The 14207-nt window shown below is 40.7% G+C and overlaps 1 protein-coding gene across 1 annotated transcript; it reads left to right on the top strand.

Moving 5' to 3' along the window:
• The first annotated feature begins 1064 nt into the window (after positions 1 to 1064).
• LOC112086016 lies at positions 1065 to 1916 on the top strand. The gene has a single exon (XM_024154818.1). The coding sequence runs from the start codon at positions 1065 to 1067 to the stop codon at positions 1914 to 1916; it is 852 nt and encodes a 283-aa protein (XP_024010586.1).
• The last annotated feature ends 12291 nt before the right edge of the window (positions 1917 to 14207 follow it).

Here is a 14207-nt window from a genome sequence, read left to right as displayed (position 1 = left end):
TTCATATACCTACATATCAATTAAAAAACTTATTACTTACCACCAGTATACTATTAAAGTATATAACAAAAAAAAAATAATACCTTTCCAAAGGATACATCCATCTGAAGTTTACAGGCCCACCCAAACGTGCTTCCCTTGCTAGATGTATTGGAAGATGAAACATGATGTCAAAAAGTGAAGGCTCTATAATTGGCACATTTTTCCCACAACCTCTGATTCTAATGCTAGAACCTTCTCTGGATCAATAACACATTGACATAGTCTATTGAAATAATTACAGAGATGAGTCAGTGCACTCCTAGGCCCTTTTGGCAGTAAACCTCTAAATGTCACAAGAAACAAATTTTGCATTAGAACATGATGGTTATGTGATTTTATAATACCAATAATAGGAGGATCAACTGAAACACAGTTAGAGATATTTGCACAATATCCATCAAGGCCTCTGATGTGGATAACATTTTGAAAAATCTACGTTTTCTTCCTTAGAAAGCCAATATGCAGCTGGAGATAAGTAAGTTTTCGTAGAAAATCACGTTGGCCATCAATGCGCTGAAGAATATAGTGACGTTCGAATTCAAAAAGCATGCGAAGAAGTACACAGTCGCCGAATGTCCATCAAAGATATGTGATTGGAGAGTGTTGGGGTGTCAAGTTGGCGAGTTGGCGAGTCGGCGTTGTATGAGGTGAGGAAGGCGTGTTTGAAGCATACATGCCACCCGGACACAAGAAAGAAATTTTCAAAACATGCTACTTCTAAAGTCATGGCGGCTTTGCTGAAGTCTAAGTATGAGAATGCAATAGTTGGGCCACGTGCGAGTCAGCTACCTGCGATTGTTCTCTCCGAATATAATATTACAGCCTCGTACTGGAAATGATGGAAAGCTAAGGAGCTGGCTATATACTCTGCTCACGGAACAGAGGAGACTTCTTTCAAATTATTACCGATTTACCTCCATGTGCTCAAGTATGCTAACCCCGGCACCATAACGCATTTGATAACCGAGAGCAAGAGAGATGAAAAAGAAGGAAAATGTATTACCAGGTTTAAGTCCGTATTTATGGCATTGGCTGCGTGTATATCTGGATGGAAACATTTGAAACAAGTAGTTGTTGTTGATGGGACTCACCTCACTGGTAAGTATAAGGGTTGTCTATTAACGGCCAGTGGACAAGATGCTAATTACCAGGTATTTCCAATAGCGTTCGCCGTTGTTGATGCAGAGTCTGACAAGACGTGGAGGTGGTTCTTTGAGAAGTTGTTAGAAATAATTTCAGATTCCTCTGATCTTACTATTATCTCAGGTAGGCACGGTGGAATTGCCAAAGCTAAAAAGAAATGGTATCCACAGTCACACCACGGTGCATGCCTTGTCCATATCCAGAGAAATGTTCACGCTAAATACAAAGGTTCCGGTCAGAAAGGGTTGGTGGGAAAGGCTGGAGAAGCGTTCACAGTTTTTAATTTCAAGAAACTATACGCAAGGCTGAAGGATGTTTATTATGGTTGTTGGGAGTACATGGAAAAAAACCCTCTTGCGCTGTGGACTAGATCACACTTTTCTGGTCAGAGGTATAATCTGACCTCCAGTAACATTGCAGAGTCTCTGAACAATGCACTATTAGCTCCCAGAGACAGTCCAATTGTTGCAATGCTAGAATTTATCAGGCGAATGTTAAGTAGGTGGCTTGAATGCAGAAGAGAGACCATTCAAAAGATGGATGGTGACGTTACAGAAGAGGTTGACAAGTTAATGAACCTGCAGCAGCAAAAATCTGCTGCACTTTCGGTTCAAGGCATTTCTTTGTGGGAGGTTGAAGTGAGTTATGAGTTCGGTGTACGGAGGCTTGTTAATCTCCTAAACAAAACATGCTCATGTCTAGAGTTTCAGACATTGAAATACCCTTGCTGACATGCAATGGCCGCGGCTAGGCTTCGCCAAGTGGAGTACACCAGTTTGGTTGATCCAATTCTTAAGAAATCAATTTGGAGTGCAACAGTTAGTGGCAAAATCCTACCAGTGCCCGACCCTGACGACATTCGTATCCCAGCAGAGGTGCGTGAACTTAATATTATGCCACCTAAGGCAAAACGTCCATCAGGAAGGCCTACGACAAAGAGGAAACTTTCAGCAGGAGAGTATCCTCAGGTTAGTGTACACTAAACATATATTTTTTCCCCGGTGATACTGATTACTGATTAATGATTACTGATATACGCTGTTGCAGGTTGCGAAAAAAAAGAAGCCAAACAAATGCTCTAGATGTGGAAATGCCGGCCATAACCGGGCAAAATGCAAGGAACCATTGGGTTGACCGGGTGTGGCTATTGTGTGTCTCTTGATGTTTTTTTTGTGGGGATGTTGCTTTGTTTTTTGGGTTTGTTTGTAGCGTACACTATGTTTCCCTATATTTAAACTTGGAAAGGCATGAACTATGTTTAATTTTTTATGAAATTTATGATGTTTACTGGTCAGGGTTTAGGGTTTAGCCGGTGGACATGTTGCTATGTTTTTTCGGGTTTGTTTCTAGCGTGTACACCCTTGACGGTGGACACTGTTTGTGTACACTGTGATGGTGGACAACATCAATCAGTTTACATCATATAGTGTATTTGCATTTATGGCTTATGTATAAGTTTACATTTATATGGTTTAGGATATAAAATTAAGTTATGGACGTTAAGGGTTATGGGTTAGGGTTTAGGCTTTAGGGTTTAGGGCTTAGGGTTTACGATGAAGGCTTTAGGCTTTATCTTATTAAGGAATCAAAATAATTAGAACAGGCATGGATCTGGATCAAAATAATTATCAAAGACATGGTTCTATAGCAGAGAAAGAAAACTTTATGAAAGACATGGATCTGGATCAAAATAATTATCAAAGACATGGTTCTATAGCAGAGAAAGAAACTTTATGAAAGACATGATTCTGGATCAAAATAATTATCAAAGACATGGTTCTATAGCAGAGAAAGAAAACATTATATAGAAAACGGACAATGATCGTGTCTTTGAATTGAAATTGTAGGACAGGACAACACGAGTAAACGGTTTTTTCAAAAAGCAAGTCATTACAATTTTGAAAATCGCAATAATGAAAGCAGTGTCTGAGTTCAAAAAAATCAAATTGGAAACGACAAAAACTAGTTAAGTACCTTTTTTGAAACCTGTTGCACCGTTTGACCGACTCGTTTCCCTTCTTTACTTTATAATGTTTTTCCGGTCGTCCTCTATAAAAACTGTCCCCTGCCTTCTTCAGTGAAACAAGTTTCCGGAGACAGAAAAAGTTAATAACAGCAAAAGTTACTTACTTTCTAAACATGTACTCTGCGAAAGTGGTCTCATTGCAATTGAAGGAAGTGGAGAGGAAAAACAGTCCATGTTTCAGTACAGGTATTTGATGGTTAATTTGTAAATAGGGCATTAGTTAAGTTTTAGTTTTACAGGGTCGGTCTTTTACATCGTCTACCTAATTAGTGGTTTGCCGATTTCATTAGGACCTGTGGGTGAGGACTTGTATCACTGGGAAGCTATCATAACGGGGCCTAAAGGTTCACCCTATGAGAATAGTGTTTTCAAAGTAGACATTCACTTTCCGCTTGACTACCCTTTCGCGCCACCTAGGGTAAGGAATGAAGCATATGATTGCTCTCTAAAATTGCTGTATTTTTAGGGTTTAGGATTTAGTCAATAAAGATTTCAATTACTAATAACACTTATATTTTTCAGGTGATGTTCAAAACAAAAGTGTATCACCCAAACGTTAATACTTATGGGAACATTTTTCTGGAGATGTTGAACCCAACTCACTTCAGGACCAACAACAGTATCAATGATGTATTTTTACACATGAAAGAAATAAATCGTTATTGTCTTTTAGGGAATATAATATAGTAATTCCGTTTAAATAAGGGCTTACCTGTGTTTACATGTATATGTAATCAGGTACTGACGGAAATACACCAAATGTTTACTGCCCCCCCAAATAGGCGAAGGACACTTTTTTGTTGAAGAAATTGCTAGGATTTACGTGGAAGGCAGGGCTGCTTTTGAAACCACTGCACTTGCGTGGACGGTGGAGCACGCCGGAGGAGCATAAACTCCTTAATTGTACTTTTAATTATGTTTGTTGAATTGTGTATTTTGTTTAGGAAAAAAATAAGACCTCTATTTTGTTAGCGTGTAGTTGGTTGGGAAGTTTATAACTTCATATTAACTTTTTAATATCATTTTGTGGTTTTTATGTTTTGGATTTGATAAAATGTCGAAGCATAAATTGTCCAACGATTTCATGAAACATAAATCATGGAATATTAATTCAAAGATTGTTCATTACATACTAAAAAGGAAATATATGTGTACACTTCATATAGTGTACATATACTCGTGTACACTTGCAACGGTGTACAGCATAAACTTATTTTTAAAGCTTTTCGCAGATACGCCTACCACACCAATATATGAAGCAACCATTGCAAAGTACTCGGATCTCAGGTTCGAAATGATCAAATGCACAATCAGGCAGCTTGATGACGTCGTCGTTTGGATATGAAAATGAGTTTGAGTACGTATCCATGTATGCAGTTCCGTAATATGAAATCTCAAGAATTAACTCCTCACCTAATTGTCGCACGCGCTCTGACTGTAGACTTCCGTGATGCGTTGCCAACAGCTGCAATGTTTGGCTTGCGGAACAAGGGTCACCCAAGCAAACGCTGTACATGGCGGATGCCAGGGTCGAGAGAGCGTCGGTGGGAACATTTCATTCCAGCATGGTCCTACTTGCAATGAGATCTGCGCCTCTTGTTGCAAGTCTCAGGCCTTCCGAGTATCTTGCCTCAGGGTTTCCACACGCCAAACATCTCAGAAAGAATGGGCGTCTTTCATTTCCAGGGCATATGTCGTTGGGGACACAGCAAAGGGCATAAATGTTGGAAGCTTTGAGGACATCGTCGGTGAAAACAAGCCGGAGGGTGCGCTTTCCAGCGCGCACAAATGGTCCGAGTCGCCAAAATTCTTCACTGCCGAGCCTCTTCAGGATTTCGATAAGAATTTCATCAGGCAAGTCTGGGAGCGATATGTTCGGGTTTAGGGTTTGTTATGTTTGGTTTAGGGTTTTTTTTCGGTGGAAAGGATGCAAGTTTTGGTAAGACAAAGCGAAATCATCATATATGGACTTCACTGGTGTGTGGTTGGGGGGTGGAGAATTTATTATACGGTTGAAAATAATATAATAGTGTACTTCCTTTTAGTAAATATCTCACCTACCCGTTTTGTACCTCCAATTTTTTGGAATAATGTTCAGTTCTCTTTTATTAAAGTGCCCGAAACTACTAGTTACATTTATAATGTAGTGCAACGTGTTGGGGTCAGTTTAGCAGTTATTGAAGTGGCTCTTATCTGTATACCAACCACGAATTAGGACATTTATATATCTATCCACCTTGTCTACAAATAAAGCGAATCAAATTTATTTCTCACCAAAGTGAAACAACAATGCACTACTTAGACGATGATGTATTAGGGTTAATAGTAAAAAACGTAGCTGAGGATGATTCCTATCATCTTGGCCCCTTTATTCGCGCAGGAAAACGTGGAAGAGCCATCGTGTTCACCGACGACGTGTTACGCTCTGCAGACATCTCTCGATTGGTTGACTCACCGCTCGACGTATCCCCTAGGAGCCGTCACCGCCCATTCTTTGAGCGTTGTCTTGGCGCCTGTAATCCACGAGCTATTTATTTCGAAGCCATTAGAGTTGCCGTGAGTGAGCAAAGATTGTATTCAGCGATTACAATGCTTAACCGACTTGTCCCATGTGATAAACATGCTACTTTCGCATGTGCCATGTTTGAAATTTGCGTCGGTCGTCCACGAAGGGCTAAAAAACTCCTCACCTATGTATTCACTCACCACGTCCCTTATGCGGCTAATGAAATGAAGCTGTTAGTGCACGCCGTTATACGTCACGTATGAGAGTTCGCACTGGGGCCGTTTCAAGATCCGTGGGGTAGCCTTTGGTCCTTCCCCATCACCCTACAAGAAGAACCTGTATCGGAGTGTGTAGATGACCATTACGATGGCTCAAATACACCAGACTGCGAGTATTGCCTTCTACAATGCACGGCTCTGGGCATAAGATATTTACTTTAGTTTAATTATTTAAATTGCAAGTGGTTGTTTTATTTTGTAATAAATTCAAGGTGGAAACTAAGTGAAAATCACTTGGCGATTGATGTTGTAACAAGTAGCTACTAACAACTTAACTAGTTGTAACAATGTAACTACTTCTTTAATTTCTGTAGTTGGTAAACATCACTTCACAAACTTATTGTAATATTACTTCTGTTCAACTACACACTAATTGTCTTACCATTAACTATTTCTCAACAACAACTACCCATGGAATTCAATATATAGTTTCATAAAATTGCGCAGAAAGTTCACCCTACACAAACCTTACACAAACCCTATATCCTTCCCAAAAAATGCCAGATTTACCAGATTTACCAGATCATATTTTCGAAATCATTGTGAAGAAAGTTGCTGAGTCTGACTGCATCGACCTTGGACCGATTATTCTGGCTGGGACCCGTGGTAGAGACATTGCGTATAGCGCGGAAGTACTCAGATCGGCATACCTATGGACATTGCATGACACACCATCTCGGATATACCCTGGTGGAGTATATCGGCCTTTATTCCTGCGCTGCTTAGCGTCGAGAAATCCACGGGCCATATTGGTCGAAGCTATAAGGTTCGTGTCAACAGAGGAGAAGATCTACACCGCCATCAGGATGCTAAATAAGCTCATGCCATCAGACGTCTATGCGACTTACAGCTGTGCGATTTTGCAAATGTGTGTGGGTCGCCCTAACAGAGGGAAAAAACTTCTGAAGATGGTTTTCATGTACCACTATCCTCATGATTCTCGTGAAATTCTTGAAGTCGCTGCAGAGATAGTAGATTTATTCTGGTCATTTTGCCCACGTAATAAACATACATACAAGGAAAAGTTCAGGTACCCTAGTCTCATTCATGAAGACAACTCTGCGTCGTGCGAAGTGTATCACGAGAATGTGCATTATATTGTTACATGTGAAAATTGTTATCTTAGATGTTCGGCAGAACGCATAGCAAAAATGCTTTAGTATCGATGTGCTATGCTCGCTTGTCGCTTGTTTGTAAAATAAATATGAAGTTTTTATAACAGCCTTATGTTTAACAGCCTTATGTCAAAAAAAGGGTTTACAATCACGTATACCAATGTTGGTGTACGTTTACGAACCCGTATACCAATTATAGTGTACGTTTACGTTCAAGTATTCATTGTTCTTTAAAAATGTGTAATGTTATTATATTTTCAACCTGTTTTACGTTTCCAATCTATATCTGACCCCGTTTACGTAAGTAAGTGTACGTCTTTAGGTTTACGGTTTTAGGTATACGTAAGTAGGTGTACGTCTATAGGTATATGGTAATAGGTGTACATAAATAATTACAGTGAAGAGGTGTACATAATTAATTACTGCCCTAGACGAAATGATATGTTTATACAAAAGTAAAGGTTGCAACTAAAAACCGAAAGCAGACAAGCAATTTGAAAAACATCAGTTGTAGTTTGGAACACTTAGACAACATAAATAATTAAAGAGACACGAATGCAAGCAAATACTAAGACTACGGCTTTCACCAATCGAGCATGAACGGCCAGCTTGGAACGACGTTCCTAATGAAGTGGAAGAACCTTTGGGTCTCTTGGCCCATAAATATCATAAAATTACTGCCCTAGACGAAATGATATGTTTATACAAAAGTAAAGGTTGCAACTAAAAACCGAAAGCAGACAAGCAATTTGAAAAACATCAGTTGTAGTTTGGAACATTTAGACAACATAAATAATTAAAGAGACACGAATGCAAGCAAATACTAAGACTACGGCTTTCACCAATCGAGCATGAACGGCCAGCTTGGAACGACGTTCCTAATGAAGTGGAAGAACCTTTGGGTCTCTTGGGCCCAGAAACAGGTTGTGCACTTTGGCTGCTTAAAGTCTTCTGCAAACCACTGGAGCCAGTAATTGATAACCCTGCAGTGACAGGTGTACAGCGCAAGGAATCTCGGATGAAAGGCAGCCGCTTACTCAGTGAAATCCACTGGCAAATCGAAATTCCATCCGTGTGGAACGTCGGCCAGCAACAACCGGCTCATCCTCCTCCGGTTTTGCACCATGAGCCTGCCCAAATACTCCTCTGCACGGACGAAGTCTTTCGGCACAGCTCTGAGCCACATCCCGTACACAAAAAGGGCTCGGTCGTAGCCTCCCTCCGCAGCAGCCCTTATCAATTCCACGCCTTCACCATCGTGGAAGAAAAAGTAGGCTTGCATCCCCCTCTCGAAAATAACCCCTGGATTACCCGCGTCATGGAATCTCCTCATCATCGTTGGGTAATGTGGAACTGCCGCTTGTTCATGCACGATTTCGGCGGGATCAATGGCTCGATAGAAACCCCTGCTTGTGCCGATACGGTTGAAACGAGAACAAACAGCACGGAGGCGGGCTATTTCCCTTATAGTTGGGTTTGTAGTGGCCAGAATTTGTTCCAGCAATTCATCAGGGAGTGAGAGAAGATAGGAAAAGTCAGCATCACCACCTCTGTTTCTCCTTGGAACCATCGTTTATTTTGGTGAAAAGAGAAAAGATAAGAAAATGGAATGAGGAAGATGAGAAAGGATTGAAAATGGTACAAAAGAAGAAGTTATGATGGTTCTAAGTAGGCAGTTACGGTGAAGGGATTGAATTTAAAGAGGTAGTGCGGTTTTAATAGAGCCGAATAGCTGTCTTTGAAGAGAGACGTTGAAAAGAGACGAAAATGTGTCTTTTCGTTTACCGGCAAAATTAAATTACCACAATAAATACAAATAATTACCAAATAAGACAGCCCTTTTATAATTGTTGGAAAATAAATTTCTTGTCCTCATTGCAGACGTTTTCTCAATATCACGTTAACCGAGATATAGAGTAGAGATTGAGTCCACATAGACAAAATCATGAATTTTTTTTTTAAATATGCGTACAGAAATAGGTAAGGTAAGGCTTTTAATAAATAATGTCGTGTGTATATCCATGTTCTCCGAAAATTCTCTGAAACAGATAATGCCGTTTGTTTACTCAAATATATAATATGTGATAACTGTAACATTCAGGTGTACAAATTTAGGTGTACATATTGAGTCCAGATTGAGGTGTTCTTTTTTTGTGTAGTTATTAGGCGTACATAGAGAGGTAAGCTGAGACTTTAAAGATATAAGAGAACGGTAAGAAAACGGTTCTCGAAAAACTTGCACTACCACCCACCGAAATTTAAAAATAAAGTCAGCACAATTAAAGTATCCATAGATAGAAAGCAAAACAAAGTACACCTACATACATACATACGTAGTAGGCCTAAATAAAATTTTAAATCTTAAGTACGAAATAACAGCAACGCCGAGGTGTACTTAACTTAGGTGTACACACCAAGGTGTACACCCCGCAGGTGTACACACCGAAACTGGTTGATTTGCACCAATCAGTCACCATTCTTCCATTGACGGCCCAGAACGCGCTGCATACCAAACAAATACGAAGAACTTTTGCGTTTCCTGTGCCTAGAAACACGACGTGCACATGCTTGGGCCCTTTAACAATTCGTCATGCCAATCAAGTTGAGCATTGGCAACACCACAGCGACAAGACCAAAGTGTGGCAAACTGAGCATTAGTCTCAAATCTCCTCCTCGAGAACTCTTCTGGCAAAATAACATAACCACGCTCACCTCCATCAATAATTTTCCGAATTATTCTCCTCATTGCCCCCCTGCCTAGTTTTGAAAGGTACTCTAAATCCACGGGGTCTTCGACCACTGCTTTCATGTACATGCCATACATGTAAATACCTGTTACGTATCCCATATCTGCAGATTCCTTGATGAGTTTTATGCCACATTTGTCTCCTCGGCAGAAGTAGTCTTGCATCCCCTTCATGAACAGCAAACCAGGATTGCGTGCGTCATACATCGTCCTCAACAAGTTGGGAAATTCCCAATACGCGATAAAATGCATATCGAAATCTTCGGGAATAGGCATCTCCAATTCCACGGGATCAACCGATGCTAGAAAATTTTTGGTTAAAGTGCAGGCCTGGAACCGTTTGCAAACTTGCTTCAGTGTGAAAATTTGTTGGACGGAGTTGCAACTGTATGCGAGAACCTTCTCCAATAGTTCGTCGGGAAGCGCCATCAGAGGGGATTGACGACAATCACGGATATCCGCATCACATCGCCCTCTCTTTGGTGCCATAGTTAATTTGTGAGGTTCAATTGTGATGAAAACGGTTGTTTATGGAGATGGAATAACTGGGGTTTAGGATTTGTGAAGCGGAACGGTTCTTGATGTTACATATATATAATAATTAAAAAAGCCCACTAAATGACCGTATACATTAAATGCGGTTACCGTTAAGATTGTAAATGAGTTTGTAAAATTAGTGGATAAACCATAAATTTCCTTGTTGTACACCTAGTTGATGTACACGTAAATGGATATTGGTGTACAGGTACATATTTAGCCGCGAACAAGGTATTCACACAACAATTAATAAATACTAAAATAATGTGAAGTGTAAACAAATTTGTCTTTATGTACTCCCATTTGATGCATATTGGTGTACAACTAAACGCTATTAGGTGTACGGATACGCAATTATTAAAGTAAACTAAATTATAAGCAAATTATATAATCGACACACCAATTAATAGATAGTAAAGTAAACAATATTATAAGCATATAAATTATCAAATAAACCCACATCCTAAACATTATCAAACACATAATCCAACAAATAACCCTTGCATAAATTGTCAAGTTCAACATTAAACTTCAACATTCTTCCTAAGCGTTGGCAATAGCCGGATTCCCGACAAACTCTTCGTATGAGTCCATGGTGTATTTCTCCCTTAACCTGTCAACGTCATCGTCCGTTATCAAACCTATATCCTCCACTCCAAGGCCTGCATCATGCATCTCTAAGAATTTGGCCGCACATGGACCACAATCACCGGATCTTTTGTTCTGATATATGCCCTCCAAACGACTCCATGTGTAAGGGGTGGTGCGTAGGCCTTCCGTTAATTTGCTATCCAAATAACGCTTCAATATAAAAGACATACTTTGACACACGGGCGCCATATACTGCTCCACAGCGGCTTCATCATTATGACTGATGAATGAGTCCAAAATCTTTATGTTGCCCGTTTTAAAGTCAATTACAAGGCCCACCCAATGCTCAGACCCCCAGTTCATGGGGACGTATACAACGTCCACAAACCGTACAAACATTTGCCTCTGCCGCTGATTAGCCCACTTTGCTGGTTTTCCCAATACAATGCCCTGAATGGTTTTCCCCCAGTCATACTGATTTTTGTCTCGCGATATGAAATCGTTGTAGTAGTTGCCGATGATGGATATGAACAAGGTGTCTACAAATGCTACCCTGTCTTTCAAGTATATTTCACCTCTACGTCTCCAAAGCATGGCCATTATGACTTGCATGTGCTGACGAAAAACAAAACATAAATAACATATAATACAGATAATTAAAGATTGAGTAAGTACTAACTATATACTTACCATCGTGTTAACCCACTCAGTAGGCTTCGCAATTTGTAGGAAGAATTGATTGTTCACAGTATGACTAGTGACAATGCAAAAGTTGCTGTAATGAGAGCAATTGGTAATTGATTAGAATGAAAGTTTAAGGATAAATTGCTTTCAATACGATATAACTTACATGTTTCTTTCACGCGATAATAACTCCTGAAATGCCTTGAAGTGGTCTTGGTCAACTGTTTCGAGTGGTTTGTACGCAGCTTTCGATCTGGATACAAATAGAGCTTTCACCTTTGAATCAGCGGTGTAAATATCTCGAATCTTGTCCGACCGTACACGTGCGCGTTTTGCTCTACTTCTTCCTCCTCTTCCTGTTCCTCTACCTCTTCGTCCTCTTCCTGTTCCTCCACTTGTTCTCCTTACACCAGACGATCCCTCAACTTCTTGTGGGGTTTTTGGAGTACAAGGGGTCTTCTGCGAAGCATCACTTGCATCCTCAGGCGCAGTATGGTAATCTTTCCCCGCATTTGAGTCGTCCTCATTAGCCACACCCTACAAACCACCGTAACAATAAAGCGTATAACATATCAATCGTATACCTAGCGTATACCTAAACACTACTGTATACACATGCATATCATATGAACAACTTTAATGTCTGACCTGTGCATCCTGCGCATCTGTCTGCGCTTCATGTTTCTTATATGCGTAGCTCAATGGGTGAGGAGCCTGAGGTTTGTAGACTACTAAGGGGCCTGACACCAAATTTGTTCTACCACCATCCACCTGAATAAGTCATAAAAAACATAGCACATTACACCCACGTTATGAAACTTAATAGAGTCAGCTGCTGACTAAACAATTAGCTCACCTCGTTGAGGCCAGAAGGTGGAATTTCATCCGGAATGACGAAGTAAGGAGGTGGACGAGTTGTTCCAGAATTGGCTTGTCCCGGTTCAGGGGTCATCGTCGGAGCTTCTGGAGTCTTCAAGTACGCATGGTCCCTGGGAGAATAATGGTCCCCGCCGTAGTAACTAGAGGTCCCTTCTTCATCATCTCTTTCTTTCTGGTGTACACCATCTTCGGAGTGTACACCATCATTATGGCGTACGCTAGACTGTGCCCCTCCATCTTCGGCTTCGTCTTCATCTTCATCCTCTTTTTCACCATCTTTTTTTGTATTCTGTCATTCGTCATCCTGTTCCCCATCTTCTTTTGACTGGTGTACATCGTCATCTTCTTCGTCCTCTTGGTATACGCCCAATCTCTTGTCCAACTCGGTCTTAATCTCACGAAGGAGCAAAGTATTCTGAAGTACTATCCATCTTTTAAGATCTTTAATCTGTCCACTTTCAGGTGTTTCATCTTCCGATAGATTAGAAGAGTTCTTGCCCCTGCCTCTCTTCCTCTGCATCTTACGTTTTTCAGTTTGATGGGTTTTCTGTTTCTTTTTTGGTCGGGTGGATGGCTCAGGTTCCTGTTCATTGGTAACCTCGTCCTCTGCATCACTAATATCCACGATAGGTGCCGGTGCCACTGCAAAATCCGAAGGTGTGAATTTGTACCCCTCGGCCATGAGTTCCTGCATGAATGCAACTTCGGCATCCTCTACCTCATCTCCCCAACGCAATTCATTCTGTTGGTCATTCTCACCATCATCCACTACCATCTGTTTCACAGACAACTAAGACAAAAAATATACGATTGCAAAATTACCAACCAAAATGACAGAGCACTTATCTTTTAAGAGAAGTACTACAAAATAAGACTACAAATAGTACTAAATATAATACTACAAATAATTTACCAGAGGGTCGAATTCGACGGCATGTATGTCCCCAAGATGCAACAGTGTGATAACGTTTTGACAGCCTTCGGGATCTTCAAAGAATGTCTTCAAGTTATCAGGTTGAGGAATTTTGGAAACCAACATTGGTATAGATTGGAGGGCCATGAGTTGTAGTGATAGAGGGAATCCATAGCATGCACTGGTTTTCTGTTTAAGTTGACGGCGCAATCGTGTTACAGGATTCTCCCTTTTCTCGGCATCCGTGATTGCCTTCGGAGCTTGAAAACGAGATACTGTTTTGTTAAAGGATACCCTCCCCCATGGATACAGCATGAACCTATCCAAGTCACTCAACATCTCAACGTATTTCTCGGTGAGGGCCAGATTTTTGCTATTGCAAAACAGAACACCGTCGAAAAGAACGATTAGGGCCAATGGAAGCCGTTTCCATCGGGGTAGATCCGGGTCCTTTAGCATTTCAAGCACATCATACACGTTCATAGCCTTCGCTCTTCCGAACAGGTCTTTCCAGATTCCTGTTTTCCCGACTTCTTCTTCTTCTTCTGTGCTATCAGGTTCGGGATTGCAATTCAATCCAGTGATTTCCTTGAACTCCCGTATCGAATATCTCAGAGGCTGTCCACCAAAGAGGAACCAAATCTCGTGTTTCTTCGTGGTCACAAGTTGTCGTGATAGAAGGGCATGGACAAGTTTGGCGCTGTTGCAACATCTTGCAACAGGTAGATAGAATAACTTCCCAAACTG

The sequence above is a fragment of the Eutrema salsugineum genome, unplaced genomic scaffold, assembly GCF_000478725.1.
Source record: "Eutrema salsugineum unplaced genomic scaffold, Eutsalg1_0 scaffold_24, whole genome shotgun sequence".
Taxonomy (NCBI): Eukaryota; Viridiplantae; Streptophyta; class Magnoliopsida; order Brassicales; family Brassicaceae; genus Eutrema; species Eutrema salsugineum.
Note: the sequence above shows the minus strand (reverse complement) of the source record. Positions and strands in the feature narration are given on the sequence as shown.

Bases quoted from the DNA above. Each gene is read 5' to 3' on its own strand.
- LOC112086016 (XM_024154818.1), top strand. From the start codon at position 1,065: ATGGCATTGGCTGCGTGTATATCTGGATGGAAACATTTGAAACAAGTA.